This window comes from Dipodomys merriami, unplaced genomic scaffold (assembly GCF_024711535.1).
Source record: "Dipodomys merriami isolate MVZ:Mamm:240054 unplaced genomic scaffold, mDipMer1.0.p SCAF_1, whole genome shotgun sequence".
Classification (NCBI taxonomy): domain Eukaryota; kingdom Metazoa; phylum Chordata; class Mammalia; order Rodentia; family Heteromyidae; genus Dipodomys; species Dipodomys merriami.
The window spans coordinates 129,254,906-129,271,503 of record NW_027202270.1 but is presented as its reverse complement, the minus strand read 5'-3'; the positions used below and the strand labels follow the sequence as shown (position 1 = coordinate 129,271,503).

The 16,598-nt window shown below is 45.5% G+C and overlaps 1 protein-coding gene across 4 annotated transcripts in view; it reads right to left on the bottom strand.

Annotated features, from left to right (window-relative positions):
• The window catches only part of Dpf3 (double PHD fingers 3), a 245,605-nt gene that overhangs the window by 51,448 nt on the left and 177,559 nt on the right, over positions 1-16,598 (bottom strand). For 2 of the 4 annotated variants that reach the window (XR_011373614.1, XM_070030916.1), the window contains exons 8-9: positions 5,782-5,847; positions 1,741-1,869 (exon numbers count right to left, since the gene is read on the bottom strand). Coding sequence is in view for 2 of the 4 variants with exons in the window: in XM_070030916.1 (XP_069887017.1) it covers positions 1,741-1,869; positions 5,782-5,847 (195 nt within the window). In the remaining 2 variants the exon portion in view is untranslated. The remainder of the gene's footprint in view (positions 1-1,740; positions 1,870-5,781; positions 5,848-16,598) is intronic. The other 2 variants (XR_011373628.1, XM_070030917.1) reach the window with 1 other exon arrangement.

Sequence of the window (16,598 nt, the reverse complement as noted above, 5' to 3'; positions counted from 1 at the left end):
AGAAAGAACGTGAGAAAGAGTAGCTGAATGAGATTATGGAGAGGCTTGGTATAGAAAAATAAATAAATAACACCTTCCCACTTCAGCTGCCAATAGATTCTAGTGCCACCATCTTTTGTAGAAAAGGGGGAAATTATGGAAGTTTGTAATGAGGTTCCTTAAGATGCTCTCGAACCAGAAAACAGGTCTCTAGCCTGTCCAAACCTGTAGCAGTCCATAATATCCTGCTTAGGGGCTGGGAAGGTGGCTCAGTGGTAGAGCGCTTGCCTTGCATGCATGAGGCCCTGGGTTCAATTCCTCAGCACCACATAAGCAAAAAGAAAAAAGCCGGAAGTGGCATTATGGCTCAAGTGGTAGAGCGCTAGCCTTGAGCTGAAGAGCTGAGGGACAGCACCCAGGCCCAGAGTTCAGGCCCCAGGACTGGATCCAAAATAAATAAATATAAAAAAACATAATATCCTGCTTAGAGCATCTCCCCATCATGTGACCTTGCTTTTAACAGTAGAGATTTTGTCGGACTGCTGCTCTTACTAAGCACTGAATTGTTTTAGTTTTTCTTCAGGTGTCTAAAAACCAAAGCCCACTACTATCACAGGGGCTATCTTCCAGGTAGCATTGATAGAATAAAAAGTTCAACATCAAGTATCATGTTTGGACCATAAGCAACAGAATGGCACAAAAGAGCCACTCTAGTAGGGTCTTTGAGAATTAAGTGCCAAGAGTTGTGTACAATGGAAACCAAGGCCTTTTCCAATTAGCAGTTTGCCATTCAAGGCAATCTCAAATCCCAAACATCCCTAGCATCATAAATCAAAAAAGAGCTGAAGGTAAGACTGGCAGACATGGCAAGGAAGAACTGAATCACTGTGACAAGCCAACATGTAATAATCACCATCTTCTCTTGGGATGAATGGAAATGGTAACTCTAGATACTGTTATCACAAGAAGTAGGAGAAATGGCTCCACCTAGAACCATCCACCCAACCAACTTATTTCCCCTACTGGTCAGCAGCTGGTGAGACCAAAGAAAGACAAGACCATCTGAAATCCTCCCTGCCTTCTGCTTTGCTCCAGTAATGACACAGAACAATAGGAAATATAGGCAGTACCAACCAACCATGCGCAGGCAAAAATCGTGGTGTAATCAAAACCACAGCGAAGACCTAAGTTCATTTTCAGAAGGACGGAAAAAGAACAAAATTTCTTTTTGGTGTTTCAGTCTTTGAATGGTTTAGAGATGAAAACTGTAGGCCAAGTCAACTCCAGATTAGTCCCCAGGAATGCCTGCCCTTGTGTCTCCCATATTTATTTGTCTTTTTGTTTTACTGGCCCAGATGACAAAATGGGATGCATAGCCATTGGAGGTGGGGTGTTGATGTCACTACCCAGAAACCCAGCAACCTCTGGCTCCCACAATTCCAAGGTGTGGCTACCTTCCCAATACTCACAGAGAAAAAAAAAAAAAAAACCTTTCATTGCATGTGCATCATCTAATTCAAGGAAGCATTTTCCTGTATTTCCAGGTATTTCCCACTCTTACCTAACTATGGGCTATAGCAATACACAAAGTAGAGTTTTCCTCATGGAAAGCCCCACCCACCCAAGTCAAAACATTCTCTGCTTGAAGTCATTGCCACTGTACTGTCCCACACCTCCCCAACCATGAGATGGTAAAGGAATGCAAATGGAAGACTTCTCTGGACTATGTGGGCACACAAGGCAGGAAGGGGCCACACTCACCAGAACGTCCACAGTCAGCACATGACACCAGCTCCTCGGGCCGCCCGCTCTTCTTGTTCATGCTAGAACCCCCCAAGCAGAAGTCACAGTAGTTATTGGGAATGACCGTCCCATCTGGTCCTTTCTGGGCTGTGGAAACATTAAAAAAAAGAAAGAAAGAAAGAGAAAAAGAAAAATTCCAGTTTTAGGCTGAGACGTGTTCCTACCACTCCCTCTTCTCTTGTCCCGGTGTGGCAGAATCTACTCCAGAAGGAATATGAAGTTTAGTATGCAAGGTTTTGTGACAACCAAGATGTGATGGTGGCCTTGTTTTTTTTCTGATCTTTCTTGGTTCCAATACTTTACAAGCCTCTCAGAGTGTAATTGTTACAAGTTCCCTCAGCTCTATGTTTTCCCAGAAGCCACCTGGGTCCTATGATTGCATGTCTGGATGAATATCCAGAACCATTCAAAAGAGACTTACTAGTGCAATTGAACTCTGAATCCTACAGAACCAGCCCTCCAAGACAAAGCCCCACACATCAGATGTGGATTATAAACAGGAGTGAACAGAGAGACCAAGAACCGTCACCATCTAGATCTAGATTTTGAGAAAGATGTTCTTAGTTAGGAGTTCCTCTTCCTGTTTCTAAAAGGAGAATGGAGAAGTCTTCGTATATGGGCATTTCCAGAATGTACATTGGAGATGCTGTTAGGGATAATGGTGAACACCCTTACAGGAACATAGGTATTTGCTCTCGTTCAGATTCATCTCCCTGAAATCCAGACTTGTTGATGATCAGACACTCAGTAATCTTCAGACCCTAGAATCAGATCTGGCCACATGCTTACTAAACATTCAGCTCAGCTGCACACCAGAGATGGGTCCAATGAGTTAGTGAGCAAGAGTTTAGGCTTAAGACCCTCACAAGTAACAGAACACACAATGTTACAAGTCCTTAAACAAATGCAAAGAAAAAATGTTGGAACAATGCCTGAGAAGAATAGCACATGTCTTTGAGTATCAGAATCATTCTGAATTCAAAAAAGCCTTGGATGGGTCCTTTGCACGGGAAAACTGCTTCCATTTCCTGTCTCTCTCTCTCTCTCCTTGTTACAGGGACTTCTTCGCCACCTTCATACCCTCTGATTGTAACTAAAAAGACAAGTCTCTCTACTTGTGGGATTAGCTTTAACCACCAAGATGTCTTCCTACTCAGCATCCCCAATGTCTGTGGCTATTTTTCATTATTCACTGGCTAACATTAATCAGGGTCCCATAGGGTACAAATCTGTGAAAAGGAAGCAGATATGTGAGCAGAAATCCCCGGCAGACAGTAAGTGATAAACGGATTCACCCACTTTAATATGATTCCCTCTGGCCCTCGCTTCCTCCATGCTTCTGCCTTGCCTCCAGGAATAGAAAACTTACCTGGGGAAGTAGGAAGACAAAAGCTAGCAGAATTATATTACAGAGGACTAACCCATTTATCAGTTGCTGTTTGGATTGCTTAATCAGTTTCTAAGTCATTGATTTCCATCTTTAGGGAAGCAGGCTATGCTCTGCTAGAAAAGTGTCAGCTGTTTGGGGGAGGTAGAGGAGTTGCCCCACACACACACACTTGGTGTTCTGTTGAGTATGGGCTTTCTTTCTCTGGTCATGTGAACACCAAAACATCTGCATGGCACACAGAATGGCTTTCCAAATGATCGCCAAACACCAGTACGGCCAAAAAGAAAGTATTATTCTGCTAATAAATTGTACCTTGCCCAGTGCTCCTTTCTTTCTTTCCCATTCAACTGACATCTCTGCTATTTTTATTTGCTTCCTAAGAAAATACAAGCATGTCTAAGAAGCAAATAAATTCATGGTTTCCTCATTAAGAGACAAATGGAAATCTATCAACTGGTAAATGTAAATTAAAGATGGTGTATATTAAATTTAGAGGCTGGGGGCAAAGCTAAGTTTCACAATTGATATGAGCTGGGTATAAAATACACAGATGTCAATCACAACTTAGGGAACTCACTACATAAAAGTGATCAATGAATCCCATGTACCTAATGTTCCTCCCCACCCCACCCCAAAAATATCTCTCAACCCAGTTTCCTCATCTGTCTCTCTCATATGTTCTTAGGGATTTCCCATATGCCTAATTTGTTCCCAGTTCACAAAATCTTCAAGCAACTAAAGAATATGATGGTCTCCAATAATCCTGTGATTGTATAAGGACGAGGAAGTAAAAGAGAATGAAAGAATTTCCAGAGAACTCTTTACAGTATTCACCACTAAGTGACCATGAGTTGAATACATTCTTGACTAAAGAATGCAAGGAATTAAAAATTCCGAAATACTGGTGCTGATGGCTCATGCCTCTAATCCTAGCTACCCAGGAGCTGAGATCTGAGGATCATGGTTCGAAGCCAGCCCAGGCAGGAAAGACCATAAGACACTTATCTCCAATTAACCACCAGAAAATTTGAAGTAAAACTGTGGCTCAAAGTGATAGAGCACTAGTCTTGAGCAAAAAAGCTCAGATAGGGTCTAGGCCCCAAGTTCAAGCCACACCACCAACAAAAATAAAAATAAAAGGCTGGGAATATGTCTTAGTGGTAGAGTAACTTGCTGTAGTAACTTGCCCTGGGTTTGATTCCTCTGTACCATATAAACAGAGAAAGCTGAAAGTGGTACTGTGGCTCAAGTAGTAAAATGCTAGCTAGCCTTAAGCAAAAGAAGCTCAGGGACAGGACCCAGGCCCTGAGTTCAAGCCTCAGGACTGGCAAAAGTTAAATTAAAATAAATAAGTAATAAAAATTAATATTAAAAATCTCAGCAATGATCCATAAGGCAAAATAGATAATGAAGGAGGAAGTGATTCTCTGTAAATGATTAAATAAACAGAATTTAATCATTTGTAGAAAAAAATTCTGACACAACAAAGTAAGAGTAGTATCACATATATTTATCTGTGTTTGTCTAAAGGAGTGAGAAGGTGAAAATCCCACTGGTAGGCCCTGGTGTTTGCAGTAATAACATGCTTGGCTAGCAGGGATGAGGCGAGGTGTGCACTGGCAATTTTCATACTGGCAATGGCCCAGTACAACACTACCACTAACACTAACTATGCTTTATTTCCAAAGAAATCCTTTTTGCTTCCATCGCTACCCTCTTCTTGCAGTAAGATGTCACGGGACAGACTAATATCTTGTGCGTCTGATTCTGTAGCACTTTTTAGTGTCTAGGGTTAGTTTCAGATCAAAAATTCTTGCCTGAAGCTCTCCTAGTTCCTGGCTATCAGTGACCAGTCATGCTTTGGGAAGGGCACTCAACATCACTGTTATGACCCCTCTACTGATGATAAATGTGTACACCTGCTTCATCCCCCACATTAAACAATCATGGACGAATCATTCAGTGGCATCCATGTCTAGCTCACTGCTATAACTCCTATATACCTTGCATGCTAGAAATGTTGCTGACAATTTGTGAGATGAGTGGCCTATAAAAGGACTGATAGAGATGTAAACAGGTGTCACAGTGGTATCTCCTGGGATCTTCCTCCCTGTGGGGACAGAGGCCAGTGTTTGCCTGGGGTAGAGTCACCTGTCACTCTAAATATCACTCACTGCCCTTGGTTTATTTCCTATCTCTTCAAAGAGCTGGTCCATGTCCAAATGGATGGATCAGCCATCTGACTAGTAGTCAAGGGACCTGCATTGCTGGGAGAACAATAACATATATAACTACTATGGTTTGGGTATGAAATATCCTCTGACAGGCTGGTGTGTTGAAGGTTTGATCCCAATCCTGCAGTGTTCAGAGGTGGAGCTTTGACTGGATCATGAGGGTTCTGACTGGATTGATGATTTCATCCACTAATGGGTTCAGGTATGAACAGACTTTTGGAAGGTGGTAGCACTATGGAAGATGAGGCCTAGTTGGAGAAAGCAGGTAACTGGGGTGTGCCTTTGAAGGGTAAATTCTGGCCTGGTCCTTTCTGTGTTTATACTTCCCAGCTAGCACAAGGCAATCAGCCCAACTCCCTAGGCCCTCCACTGTACCTTCTACACCAGGATTCTTTGGTTCTCCACATGGAGCCAGGTGAGCATGGACTGAAACCTCTGGAACTATGAACAAAAAACAAAATCAAAATCATCTTTTCAAGTATTTGCCACAGCAGCAAAAGGCTTACTAACACAACAATCATACAAGAAAATGCATGAGGGGCTGGGAAGGTGGCTCAGTGGTAGAGCGCTTGCCTTGCATGCATGAGGCCCTGGGTTGGATTCCTCAGCACCACATAAACAGAAAAAGCCAGAAGTGGCGCTGTGGCTCCAGTGGTAGAGCACTAGCCTTGAGCTGAAGAGCTGAGGGACAGCACCCAGACCCAGAGTTCAGGCCCCATGACCGGCAAAAAAAAAAAAAAAAAAAAAGATAGGAAAAAATAGGAAGTGGAAATGTGGCTCAAATGCTGAAGCACCAGCGTTGAGCGAAAAACCAAGGCAAGAGTACAAAGCCCTGAATTCAAGCCCCAATACCAGCACAAAAAAGACAGAGAGACAGAGAGACAGAGAGACAGAGAGAGGAAGGATACATAAGGATACATGTATCTACTATAGCACAAATCTGTAGTCAAACTTACACTAAATGCTTTACATTCACTATCTCATTGATCCTTACAGAATCTTTGTAAGCAGGAGTTGACAGATAAGTATCTGAAATCCAAAGAGATTAAAGTGCTGCTCCAGGCCCCAGTTATGAAGAGAAGGAGACAAGATTTATCCCGATTGTTTGTATCCCCAGAGATTCTGCCTCTAGTCACACATTCTCTGCCTCTCAGGAAGTCTACAGGCAAACACTTCCTGGCCATACCTTGCATATCAAGCATTTCATAAATCACTTTAGAGTCAACTTGAATTCACCTAATATGTTATTTATGAAGCCCAAAGTGGTAAAAAAAAAAATTAGGATTGGCCTGATAAAAGCAGAAAGTCCCTTTGAACTTAAATTTAATGTTTCTATCACAATAATCTATCCTGGATGACCCTGTTTATTGTCATATACACTTCTCTGGAGAATTTCAGAGACTCATGAAGGGATGTTTTTAAGTCAGGCACACACCATGACTAGATTGGCCTATGGCCTGACCTAGCCGTAAGCAATTTCCTGGTACTATATGTGAGATCATTATAAAAAGGATTTCACTATAAATAGGAAGCTCACCCAGACCCTGCAAGTGGGATTTAAATAGAGATTCTGCTTCTACTTATGGGAAATTGAGTCCTGCTTTATAGAACAAGATGACAAGGAAGGTAAAGACCCCAGTGGTATTTTGATGGCAGCATCCACAGTGATAGATTTGGTTTACTCTTGATTAATGTCCATGGACTGAGATCATCAGAGATACAAGTGAGCTGCCAAGAAAATAAAGTGAGCCTTAAGTGTCTAGGAATTTACCTGGGGGAGATAGCTCTATAAAAGCTCAAAGGAAACTTTAAAAAAAAAAGTGAAATCAAGAACAAAGTTCATGAAGAAATTCAGAAAAATAAGGAAGATGGGAGGGAGCATTCAAATAACTTAAAGCAAGACAAAAGAAGGGCCAGGTCTCAAAGAGTCTCAACACTATGTTTAGAGAAGGGTAGGCGGGCATTCGAGAGGAGCTTAGTGCATGCTATAGGACTTGTGCATTAAATCAGGTCTTGCATCTACACAAACAAGGCCCCAGATCTTCCATAAAACTACCACAAACCAGGCTGTCATCCCCCGCTCCCTCCCTGCCATGTTCACTCACAAAGCAAATGAATGCCAAAGCAGCCTGGCCGCCAGCAATAGCCCTCTCTCCCTGTCATCTAGGTTCTTCAGAGACCACCAGAGCCATACCCCAGGTGTCCTGGGGCAACAGGAAGCAGGCCAGAAGTTGAGGCTTCTCCTTGGCGCACACACAAAGGCATAGCCTCACATTCTGAGCAGATGCTCAGACTGCCTGCCAGGACTTCAGTGTGTAAAAGCATGAAGCCGTGTTCAATACACACCAAACCCCAACCCCAGTTCAGCAGCTGTTTCTCTGGGGGAGTTGTCTAGATTGAGGGGGGGGTGCAGTCCTTGGGGAATTTGGGACCAGTGAGCAGAACCGTCAGGAAGAGATGCACCTCTTCTCACCCCCTCTTGCTTCTTCCCCTAGCACCCTCCATGGCTGACAGCTCCCATGTCCCTCCACTCCACAGGTCTGACACGTTTCCATGGCAACTAGAATCCTGGGCTCCAACAGCTTCTGCTCTTGCCACCTGTTATTACTTCATCTCTCAAGTGTAAAGCATCCTCACCCGGTGCCACTTGGTTGTGCAGAGCGCATCTTTAGAAGATGAAGGAAAAAGGAGAGGGAAAAGAGGGTATGTGGAAAGGTAGCCAAAGGCTGGCCACATAAGACACAGTGCACAGGACAGGCTAGGAGAGGCAGCTTTAGGGACAGGGAGGTTAAGGAGGGAGGGTGTCCATCTATGTGCCTTCCCTTCAGAATCAGTGAGCAGGCCTCCGCCATATCCCAACTCCTTTCTCCTAGCCTTTAATGAGGGCCACAGGAGGGGTGGGGAAGCAGGCAGCCAGCTGGGGAAGGGAAGACAGCCGGGCAGAGATCCAAACAGTCCCAATGTAGAGCAGAGGCAGGAGAGGGTTAAAAGTGGCGTGATCAAGACAGTGGGGAAGGCTAGACCAGAGGGCAAGCAGAGCATCAAAGCTGGGATAAATGGCCTTAATTCGCATGCTCTGCTCACCCCAGTCCTTACGTGTTTACTCATATAAATTATCCCCAAGGTCTGACACCTTTTTTTCCCCTGCTTCCCTAGAACTGATGAAAATATAAATCCTGTAGATCCAAGGAATAAAGGTGTTGGGATCCCTTTCAGGCTGGTTTTTGGTCATCTCACAGAAATCAGGCTTTGCCCCCAGGGCTCCAGAGAAGACAAATGATGCCTTCCACCCCAGATATGCAGAGCCAGCTGGGGGAACGGACACCAGGGACCACTCATCATGTGACTTTTAGACCACAGGAATCTTTGAAAGCAGAGAACTCACACACCTCCTCCTACACCATTTGGCCACCCGATGGTAAGGAGAGTGTGAATGTGGGATACATGGGGAGTTGCTGATGCAGAATAATCCTGGGTACTGAGATTAGTCTGTCTGGAGAAAGGAAGGCCGGGGGAAGCTTTAATAAGTCTTCAAGTTTATAGATGAGACTGATAAATTGCCACACTCCATACTGTCAAGGACAACATGAGACAAAATGAGCTGAATGGATAGCACATGTTACAGGGAAACTGGAAATGTAAGCAGCAAAACTGCTGAGCATTAGAGGGGCCAGGAGCTGGAGGCTCACACCTGTCATCCTAGCTACTCAGGAGGCTGAGATCTGAGGATCCGTTGGAAGCCAGCCCAGGCAGGAAAGTCCATGAGACTTTAATCTCCAATTAACTACCAAAGAGCCAGAAATGGAAGTATAATTCAAGTGATAGTGCAGTAGCCTTGAATGGAGAAGCTAATAAACAGCACCCAGGCCCTGAGTTCAAGCCCAAGACCAACGCCACACACACACACACACACACACACACACACACACACACACACACACACACACACACACACACACACACAGGAATTTCAGTGCCTCAAAGCTGGATCACCTTTATCTCTGAAGTTAGTTGTCAGGTATTACTATGGTGATGAATAAGATTAAGCCAGCTGCTCCCAGCCCTGTTTTGCCAAATCTTGACTCTCATCCACGATCAGCTGAATTAGATCTGTGGGCAGGGGTGGGGGAGGGAAGGGGGTATAGCGGGAGCCACTAGAGCACCAATATCTCCTTCAAGGGCACATCTCCAATGACCTAACTTCCTTCCACTAGGCTCTGCCCCCTAAGGGTTCCACCACCTCCCAATATCATCATGGTCAGAGGACCAAGCCTTCCCCACATGGGCCTTTGAGGAAAATTCCAGATCCAGACTGCAAGCCCAGCTTTAGTAGGACATGAGGAAACCATGTCACCTTGACCACACAAACACATTCTCTGCTGACGCTGTGCGGTTGCTACTTATAAATCAATTTATATAATCTTCATTGGAGATGGATGCTATCAATGTTTGCATTCTGTATCCATGATACTTGAGGTACAGGAGGTTAAGAAGTTTGTCCAAGATCAAACATTAGTAAGTGGTTGCTTGGCCCTGCATCAAGGTAGTGTGGCCCTCAGCCGGACCATAGATACGACCCTCCCATGAGTCCCCACAACCACACAGTTGGAAGAAATCAAGCCCGAGATGCTGGCAAGGCCTAATCACTTTCTAGGTCAAGCCTTCTCAAATTTTGCCACGTAATCACTTTGGAATCTCATTAAAATTCAGATCAGAATTCATAGATCCAAGGTAAGACTTGAGATCCCAGGTGTCTTACAAGCTCCCCAGTGAGGTAACCAAATGCCAAGGTTTATCTGTAACCAAGGGCTTCTTAGGGGTGGGATTTTTCAGCAAGAATGGGTGAGATGCTCACCAGGGTTCCAGGTGGTGATGCTGCTGCTACTGCTGGAGCACATTGCAGGAAGTGAAAATGCAGACCCTCCTGGTGAGATGTGTGGATATACTCACTTATGATGAGAAGCACTGTAAGCACAGGTGTGGGATAATCTATTATACCTTTAAGAGATTGCTTTGGCCTCTCCTCAGAGAATAGACAACAAGAGACAATAGTAGAGGCAGAAAGACCACTAAGGAAGTTGTAGTGACCTGGACCTAGGTGGAAATGGTCAGTGGTGGCCAGGAGATGGAAAGAAGGAATCAGATGTACAGTCTATTTTTAAAGGGGGAGCTGTTTTCACTTCAAGTATAAAGCATCCCCGCTGCCCCCCCCCACCCCATAAATAAAGCAAGTTCATAAAAAGAAAGAGAGCTAGGAAAGATGATAAAAACTGAATGAGAAAGAAAGATGGCAGGAAAATTATTGAATAACATGTGGGCTTTTTCCCTATTTCAAAATTATTTATCAATTGAAATGTCAAAGAGAATCTGTATTGGCAGGGATGTATCATCACAACCAGCTAAAGCTATACGTTTTGAAGAACACACGTGCCTGCCACGGATTGAAGTGTGTCCCCACACACCCAAAACCCATAGTTGAAGCACTACCTCCCAATGTGATATTTTCTGGATGGGGATCTCCGGGAAGTCACAAGTTTGTGAAGGAGGGGCCACCCAATGGGATTAGTGTTCTTGTGAGCCACCAGAGAGCTAGCATCTCTTTCCCTCTAACCACACACACACACACACACACACACACACACACACACACACACACACACACACACACACACACACACACACACAGCAAGGGGCAAGTGAGGACAGACACACCTACAAGGTGATTGTCTGCAGTCCAAGGACAAAGCCCTCACCAGGCCCTCACTGGATACCAACTCTGTTGGCTCCTTGATCTTGGACTTTCATCTCTAGAACTTTCTATCAAGCTACCAGCCTGGAATTTTGTTGTGACATCCACAGCTGACTAAGGCCGTGCCTGTGCATGCATTTATGTCTTCTTGAAAAGCTACTGTATAATATGACTCATTTGACAATTGGTCAATAGGTGAAAATTAACAGACATCAGAGGGTCCATGAGAAAGATCTAGGTTTGGGTCCATCACTTGAGGTCCATTCTCCTGAAAGATTGTTGTTGTCAGCCTCAAAACCCATCTCCTTGTATGACTTGGGACATACCTCTTCAACTTCTCTGAGTCTCCATTTCTTCTACCAAATAAGACCCCAGCATATGCCTCATGGATTTGTGAGCCTTCCATGAGATGATGTGAGCAAAGTGTCTGCAGCCCACTATGCCTTCCATCGTTTTGTTTCTTCATTCCTTTTCTATGTGCAAAATAATTGTATTTCTTATAAAGTAGAAGGGAAAAGCCCAAGGCCTAAATAAGTAAGTTTTCCCTGGAAGTTGGCTCAAGTTTCATGAGTGTGCATTTGCAGTCCACATCCCTAAGTATATCCTTTAATCTCTATGTACCAGGGCATCCTAGAGGGATTTAGTGAATGAATGAGGTAAACACAGCATGAGTAGCACACTCAGAGATGGTGGCAACAATAACACTAGCATTGTTGTCTCCATTCCTGCACAATTATTCGGGACTCTTCAATACAGATTTTCTCGATAATTATGCCAAAAATGTGAGACAAATCAGAGGCTCAGAATGGTCAAGAGATAGGCAGACACCCAATCCCAGGGAAATAGCATTGCTAATAAAGGAGAACTACACTTGGCTTGGATTTTCTTCCACAGCTGGGTTTGATGCAATTGTCTTATTTCCCCAGTTACTCTAGAAGTGCTCTAAGGGCACTGACCATATTAGATCTTCCTGGAGTCCCAGTTACACTTATTCCCACGACAAGGTACACATACAGTAGGTGCTTAATGAATACCCAGGTTCTACCTATGCAACAGGATCAGCATCCACATCTAAGAGCCAGCAAAGAATGTGCTAGGGCCAGGCCAGGCTCTCGCTAGTTCTGGCTGATGCCCAATGTACCCTTCACAGCTTCACAGAGACAGAAGAGTCCTCTCCTTTTGCCTCAGACAGAGCCCCTGGGGTCACCATGCGGTCACAGACATGTTCTGTGGTTCCAGATGGGACAGAGATGGGAGGATCATTCACAGCACCAGACACAGGACCAACCCCGCCCATCCCCAGCCTCTAAGACTTGCAGCAACCCCTTGAGGTTGGTAAGATTATGATCTGTGCTTCGCAAATGAGGCAACTAAGGGGCAAAGAAAGATAAGCAACTGACCCTCATTTTCACAGCAGTATCCAGCAAGATGGCGGAGTCACAGGTCACCCTCTGGAGTAACAAAACAAAGCCATTCTCTTAGTCTCTGAGTCAAGGGTGTGGATGACCCATGGCTAGCAAATTACCTCAGGTACTTTTACCCCCACAAGGACTAGAGCAAGCCCTCAAGTTCTTTGTTTTGTAACCTATAAACTGGTGAACAACTCATCTGAAGAGTATCTGTTCTCAGTTTCTACATTTGCTCTTTAGGAGGGAGGGGACAGGCAGGGAACAAGGGCCCCAAACCTGAATTCTCCTCTATTTCCCCTCCAACCAAGGCTGAACTCTTCATGGCAAAGCTTGGTAAGTGCTTGCCTGCACAGACTTTGTGGCTTTTCAGACATCTTTGTAGAGTGATCCAATTTTTTAAAAGCACATTCCCCAGGTAAATGTCTCTCTCTCTCCTAAGCCAAACTAGTCACTCCTAGGCCGTCTTGTTAGAGGACAAGAGATGTCAGAGGACTAACATCTAGAGATCTTCTCTATCCACATGGCACTGACATCATGTGCTGCTTTTAGCTAATTTGCACATTATCAGACTAATTTCCACATTATCTAATCAGCAGACATTACCCTTAATCAATTCAGTTCTCCCCCTCCAGCTCCTCAGAGAACAATGTGCCCTCCAAAGGTAGACCAGGGCTGGGTGCTCATGTGTTCTCTCTCGTTCTCTCTCTCTCTCCTCTCTCTCGTTCTCTCTCTCTCTCTCTCCTCTCTCTCGTTCTCTCTCTCTCTCTCTCTCTCTCTCTCTCTCTCTCTCTCTCTCTCTCTCTCTCTCTCCTTCCTTCCCTTCCCCCTCTCTCCAGAAAGGGTAACTTGGTACCAGCACACTCCCACTACACAGAAGAATGATGTCCAGGGACCTATGACACCTCAGTTTCAATTCCATAGGCCTGGCAAACAAGCTTGAAAAACATCTTACCAAGTCATGCTTTAAAATGTCATTTTCTCAAAATGAACTCCAGGAAATGGAAACAAGTTTTCTCTTTGTTTGTGTTTTCTTTTCCTTTTGTTTGATCATTTATCTGTCTTTCAAAGGGTATAGGGGGGGCACAGAAATGGAGGGAGAAAGGGTGAACAAATGTAGCAGTGATGCTCACTGGATACTATGTGGAAAATGAACTATGCAACTGGTGAGTGGGGATGGGAAGAAAACACTGGGAGGGAGCGAGGTGAGAGGTAACAGTGTCCAAAAAGAAATGTGCTCATCGCCTGACTTATGTAACTGTAACTGTACATCAACTTTATAATAACACAAAATTTAGGAAAAACAACAAAAATTAAAATACCATTTTCCTCCTGGGATCTGTATGTATGTAGTTGGGAGAATGTTGTGTTTATTTATGTATTAAATAGAAGGGCTATGTCACATAAGACTCCAAATGAATTTCTTTATAAACCATTCCCTTTTACCTTCCAGTGACTGCTGCCATGGTTGCCGTGTCCTGCAGGGTACAGAGGACATTCTAACAGTGATCCCTGCCTATACTTCCTCTTTCTTCCACAGACCTGAAATTCAACACTACTGACAGACCCAAATCCAACCAACTGTCTAACACCCCATGCTCTTTCATATCCCTTGCCTACTCCTACTCCGTCCTGGAACCTGAGAGGTCCTCTACCTCCTCAAAATTCCTCCTAGGGTTAACTTGAATGCTACCTCCTCGGGAAAGCCTTTGCAAATCCTTTGGTGCAGTCTCCTCAGGTTCAGTGTGCACCAGAAGATCCTAGAAGGGGTTTTCAAACACTGCAGACCTCTCTCAGAGGACTTCAAGCACTGGTGGCTCATGGCAGTAATCCTGGCTACTCAGGAGGCTGAGATCCAGAGGATCACAGTTCAAAGCCAGCCTAGGCAGAAAAATCTGAGAGACTCCATCTCTAAAATAACAAGCAAAAGGCTGGACTGGAGGCATGGGCCAAGTGATAGACCAATACCCAAGGAAGAAAGCTATACAAGCAAGCACGAAGATCTGAGTTCAAACCCCAAATGGTGGAACCTGAGAATCTGAACTTCCACTGAGTCATAAAGCCATGCTGATGCCACTCTCAGACCAGACCTGCTTTGAGACATGGAAAGTATAACCTGCCTTCAAGTCCTTAGAGTCTTCAATCTCTGCACACACTGACTAGTCAGGACTGTGAACTACTCAAGGCACATCTTATTTCTATCTGTATTGTCCATTCCTGCATATAGTCAGTATTCAATACGTGAGTACCAACCCAGGGATGGATGGATAATGGATGGATGGATGGGTGGGTGGGTGGGTGGATGGATGGATAGATGGATGAATGGGTGGGTGGTTGGGTGGGTGAGTGGGTGGATGGATGGATGGATGGGTGGGTGGGTGGGTGGGTGGGTGAGTGGGTGGATGGATGGATGGATGGGTGGGTGGGTGGGTGGGTGGGTGAGTGGGTGGATGGATGGATGGATGGGTGGGTGGGTGGGTGGGTGGGTGAGTGGGTGGATGGATGGATGGATGGATGGGTGGGTGGGTGGGTGGGTGGATGAATGGGTGGATGGATGGATGGATGGATGGATGGATGGATGGATGGATGGATGGATGGATAGATGGATGGATAGATGGATGAATGGGTGGGTGGTTGGGTGGGTGAGTGGGTGGATGGAGATGGATGGGTAGGTGGGTGGGTGGGTGGGTGGATGGATGGATGATGGATGGATAGATGGATGGATGGATGGTGAGTGGATGGATTGATGGATGGGTGGGTGGGTGGGTGGATGGGAGGTGGATGAATAGATGAGTAAAAATGATGGATGGTGGATGGATGGAAGGATGGATAGATGGATGAGTGGGTGAGTGGGTGCATGTATGGATAACGTTGAATTTATTTACAAATTGTTTGTCATCTAAGACCAGGACTATGTAAATGTATATCTCTGTCCTAAAAATTATCTTGAAAGCCTCACCACAAAGAGCTGGGATGTAGCTCAGTGGTGGAATACTTGCCAAGCAGGAACAAGGTCCTGGTTTCCATCCCTAGTCCCCACTGTGTAGGAAACATAAAAGAAATTAGAGATGAGCTCTGAAATTGTGGGCCTGTGCCACTGAGGTTTTGGATTCTGATCCTGCCTGGCAAAGTTGCCCTTAAGGGGTCCCAACAGAGTGGTTCTGAGCAGTGGCTCTTGGAGTCCCAGGTCCTCAGGCCCTCCCTCGTATTCATGCATAGCTCTGTTTTTATGTATCCCAATGGAAGCTCGCGCACCTATGCACACATGCACATGGGTGCACTTTCATTTGTAGAAAGTGACAAGATGAAGGTAACAAAAGAAGTGGAGCAAGTGAAAGGGGAGGGGCCCATGGGAGAAGGGTGCCATCAGAGAAGTCCACTCTCCCAAGGGTGAGTGAGTAAGGGTCGGAGCTCCAGCTCAGGCTGGAGGCTGTCTGCCGTTCACACACAGAACCCAGAGCCCAGGGACAAGGGGACATGGAAATGGATCCTCAGGAGAAAATGTGAGGCTAGGAGAGAAACAAAGGCGCGAGCACATCCGCTGGAAGGGGCAGGAGGAGGGCAGGAATGGCGGTCCACCGCTGAGCTGGCAGCTCAGGGCGGCAGCTGGGGGAGGGGAAGGTCAGTGCTGGCTCCAGCGGGCCATCCTGCTCTTTCAGCCACAGCAGGGGCAGCAGCAAAGTGCCACAGCCCTGCTGCCGACACAGTTGGTAGGGATGGAGGGAGGGACAGCAGGAGGACCAAAGTCAAAAGGTCTTGATGGCTGCAGGTGGTGCAAACCAGCTGCCTGTGGCCCTGCAAGCTGTGGGCCTATTTTTTTCTTTTCATTAGAGTAGCCAGGGTTACCCTGCAGCTCTACTAAAGGGGGGAAGTCAGCATTTCCACTTTGACAGCATCCAGACCTTCCCCCACAGGAACCACAGATTAGCCTCCTGGATTAAGCTCTCCTGACTCCCTCCTCCAAAGCCGTGGGGGGGGGGGGGTGGAGAGGGGGTGGGGATGGGGAAACTGAGACCTCAAGGTACTGCTGAACTGTC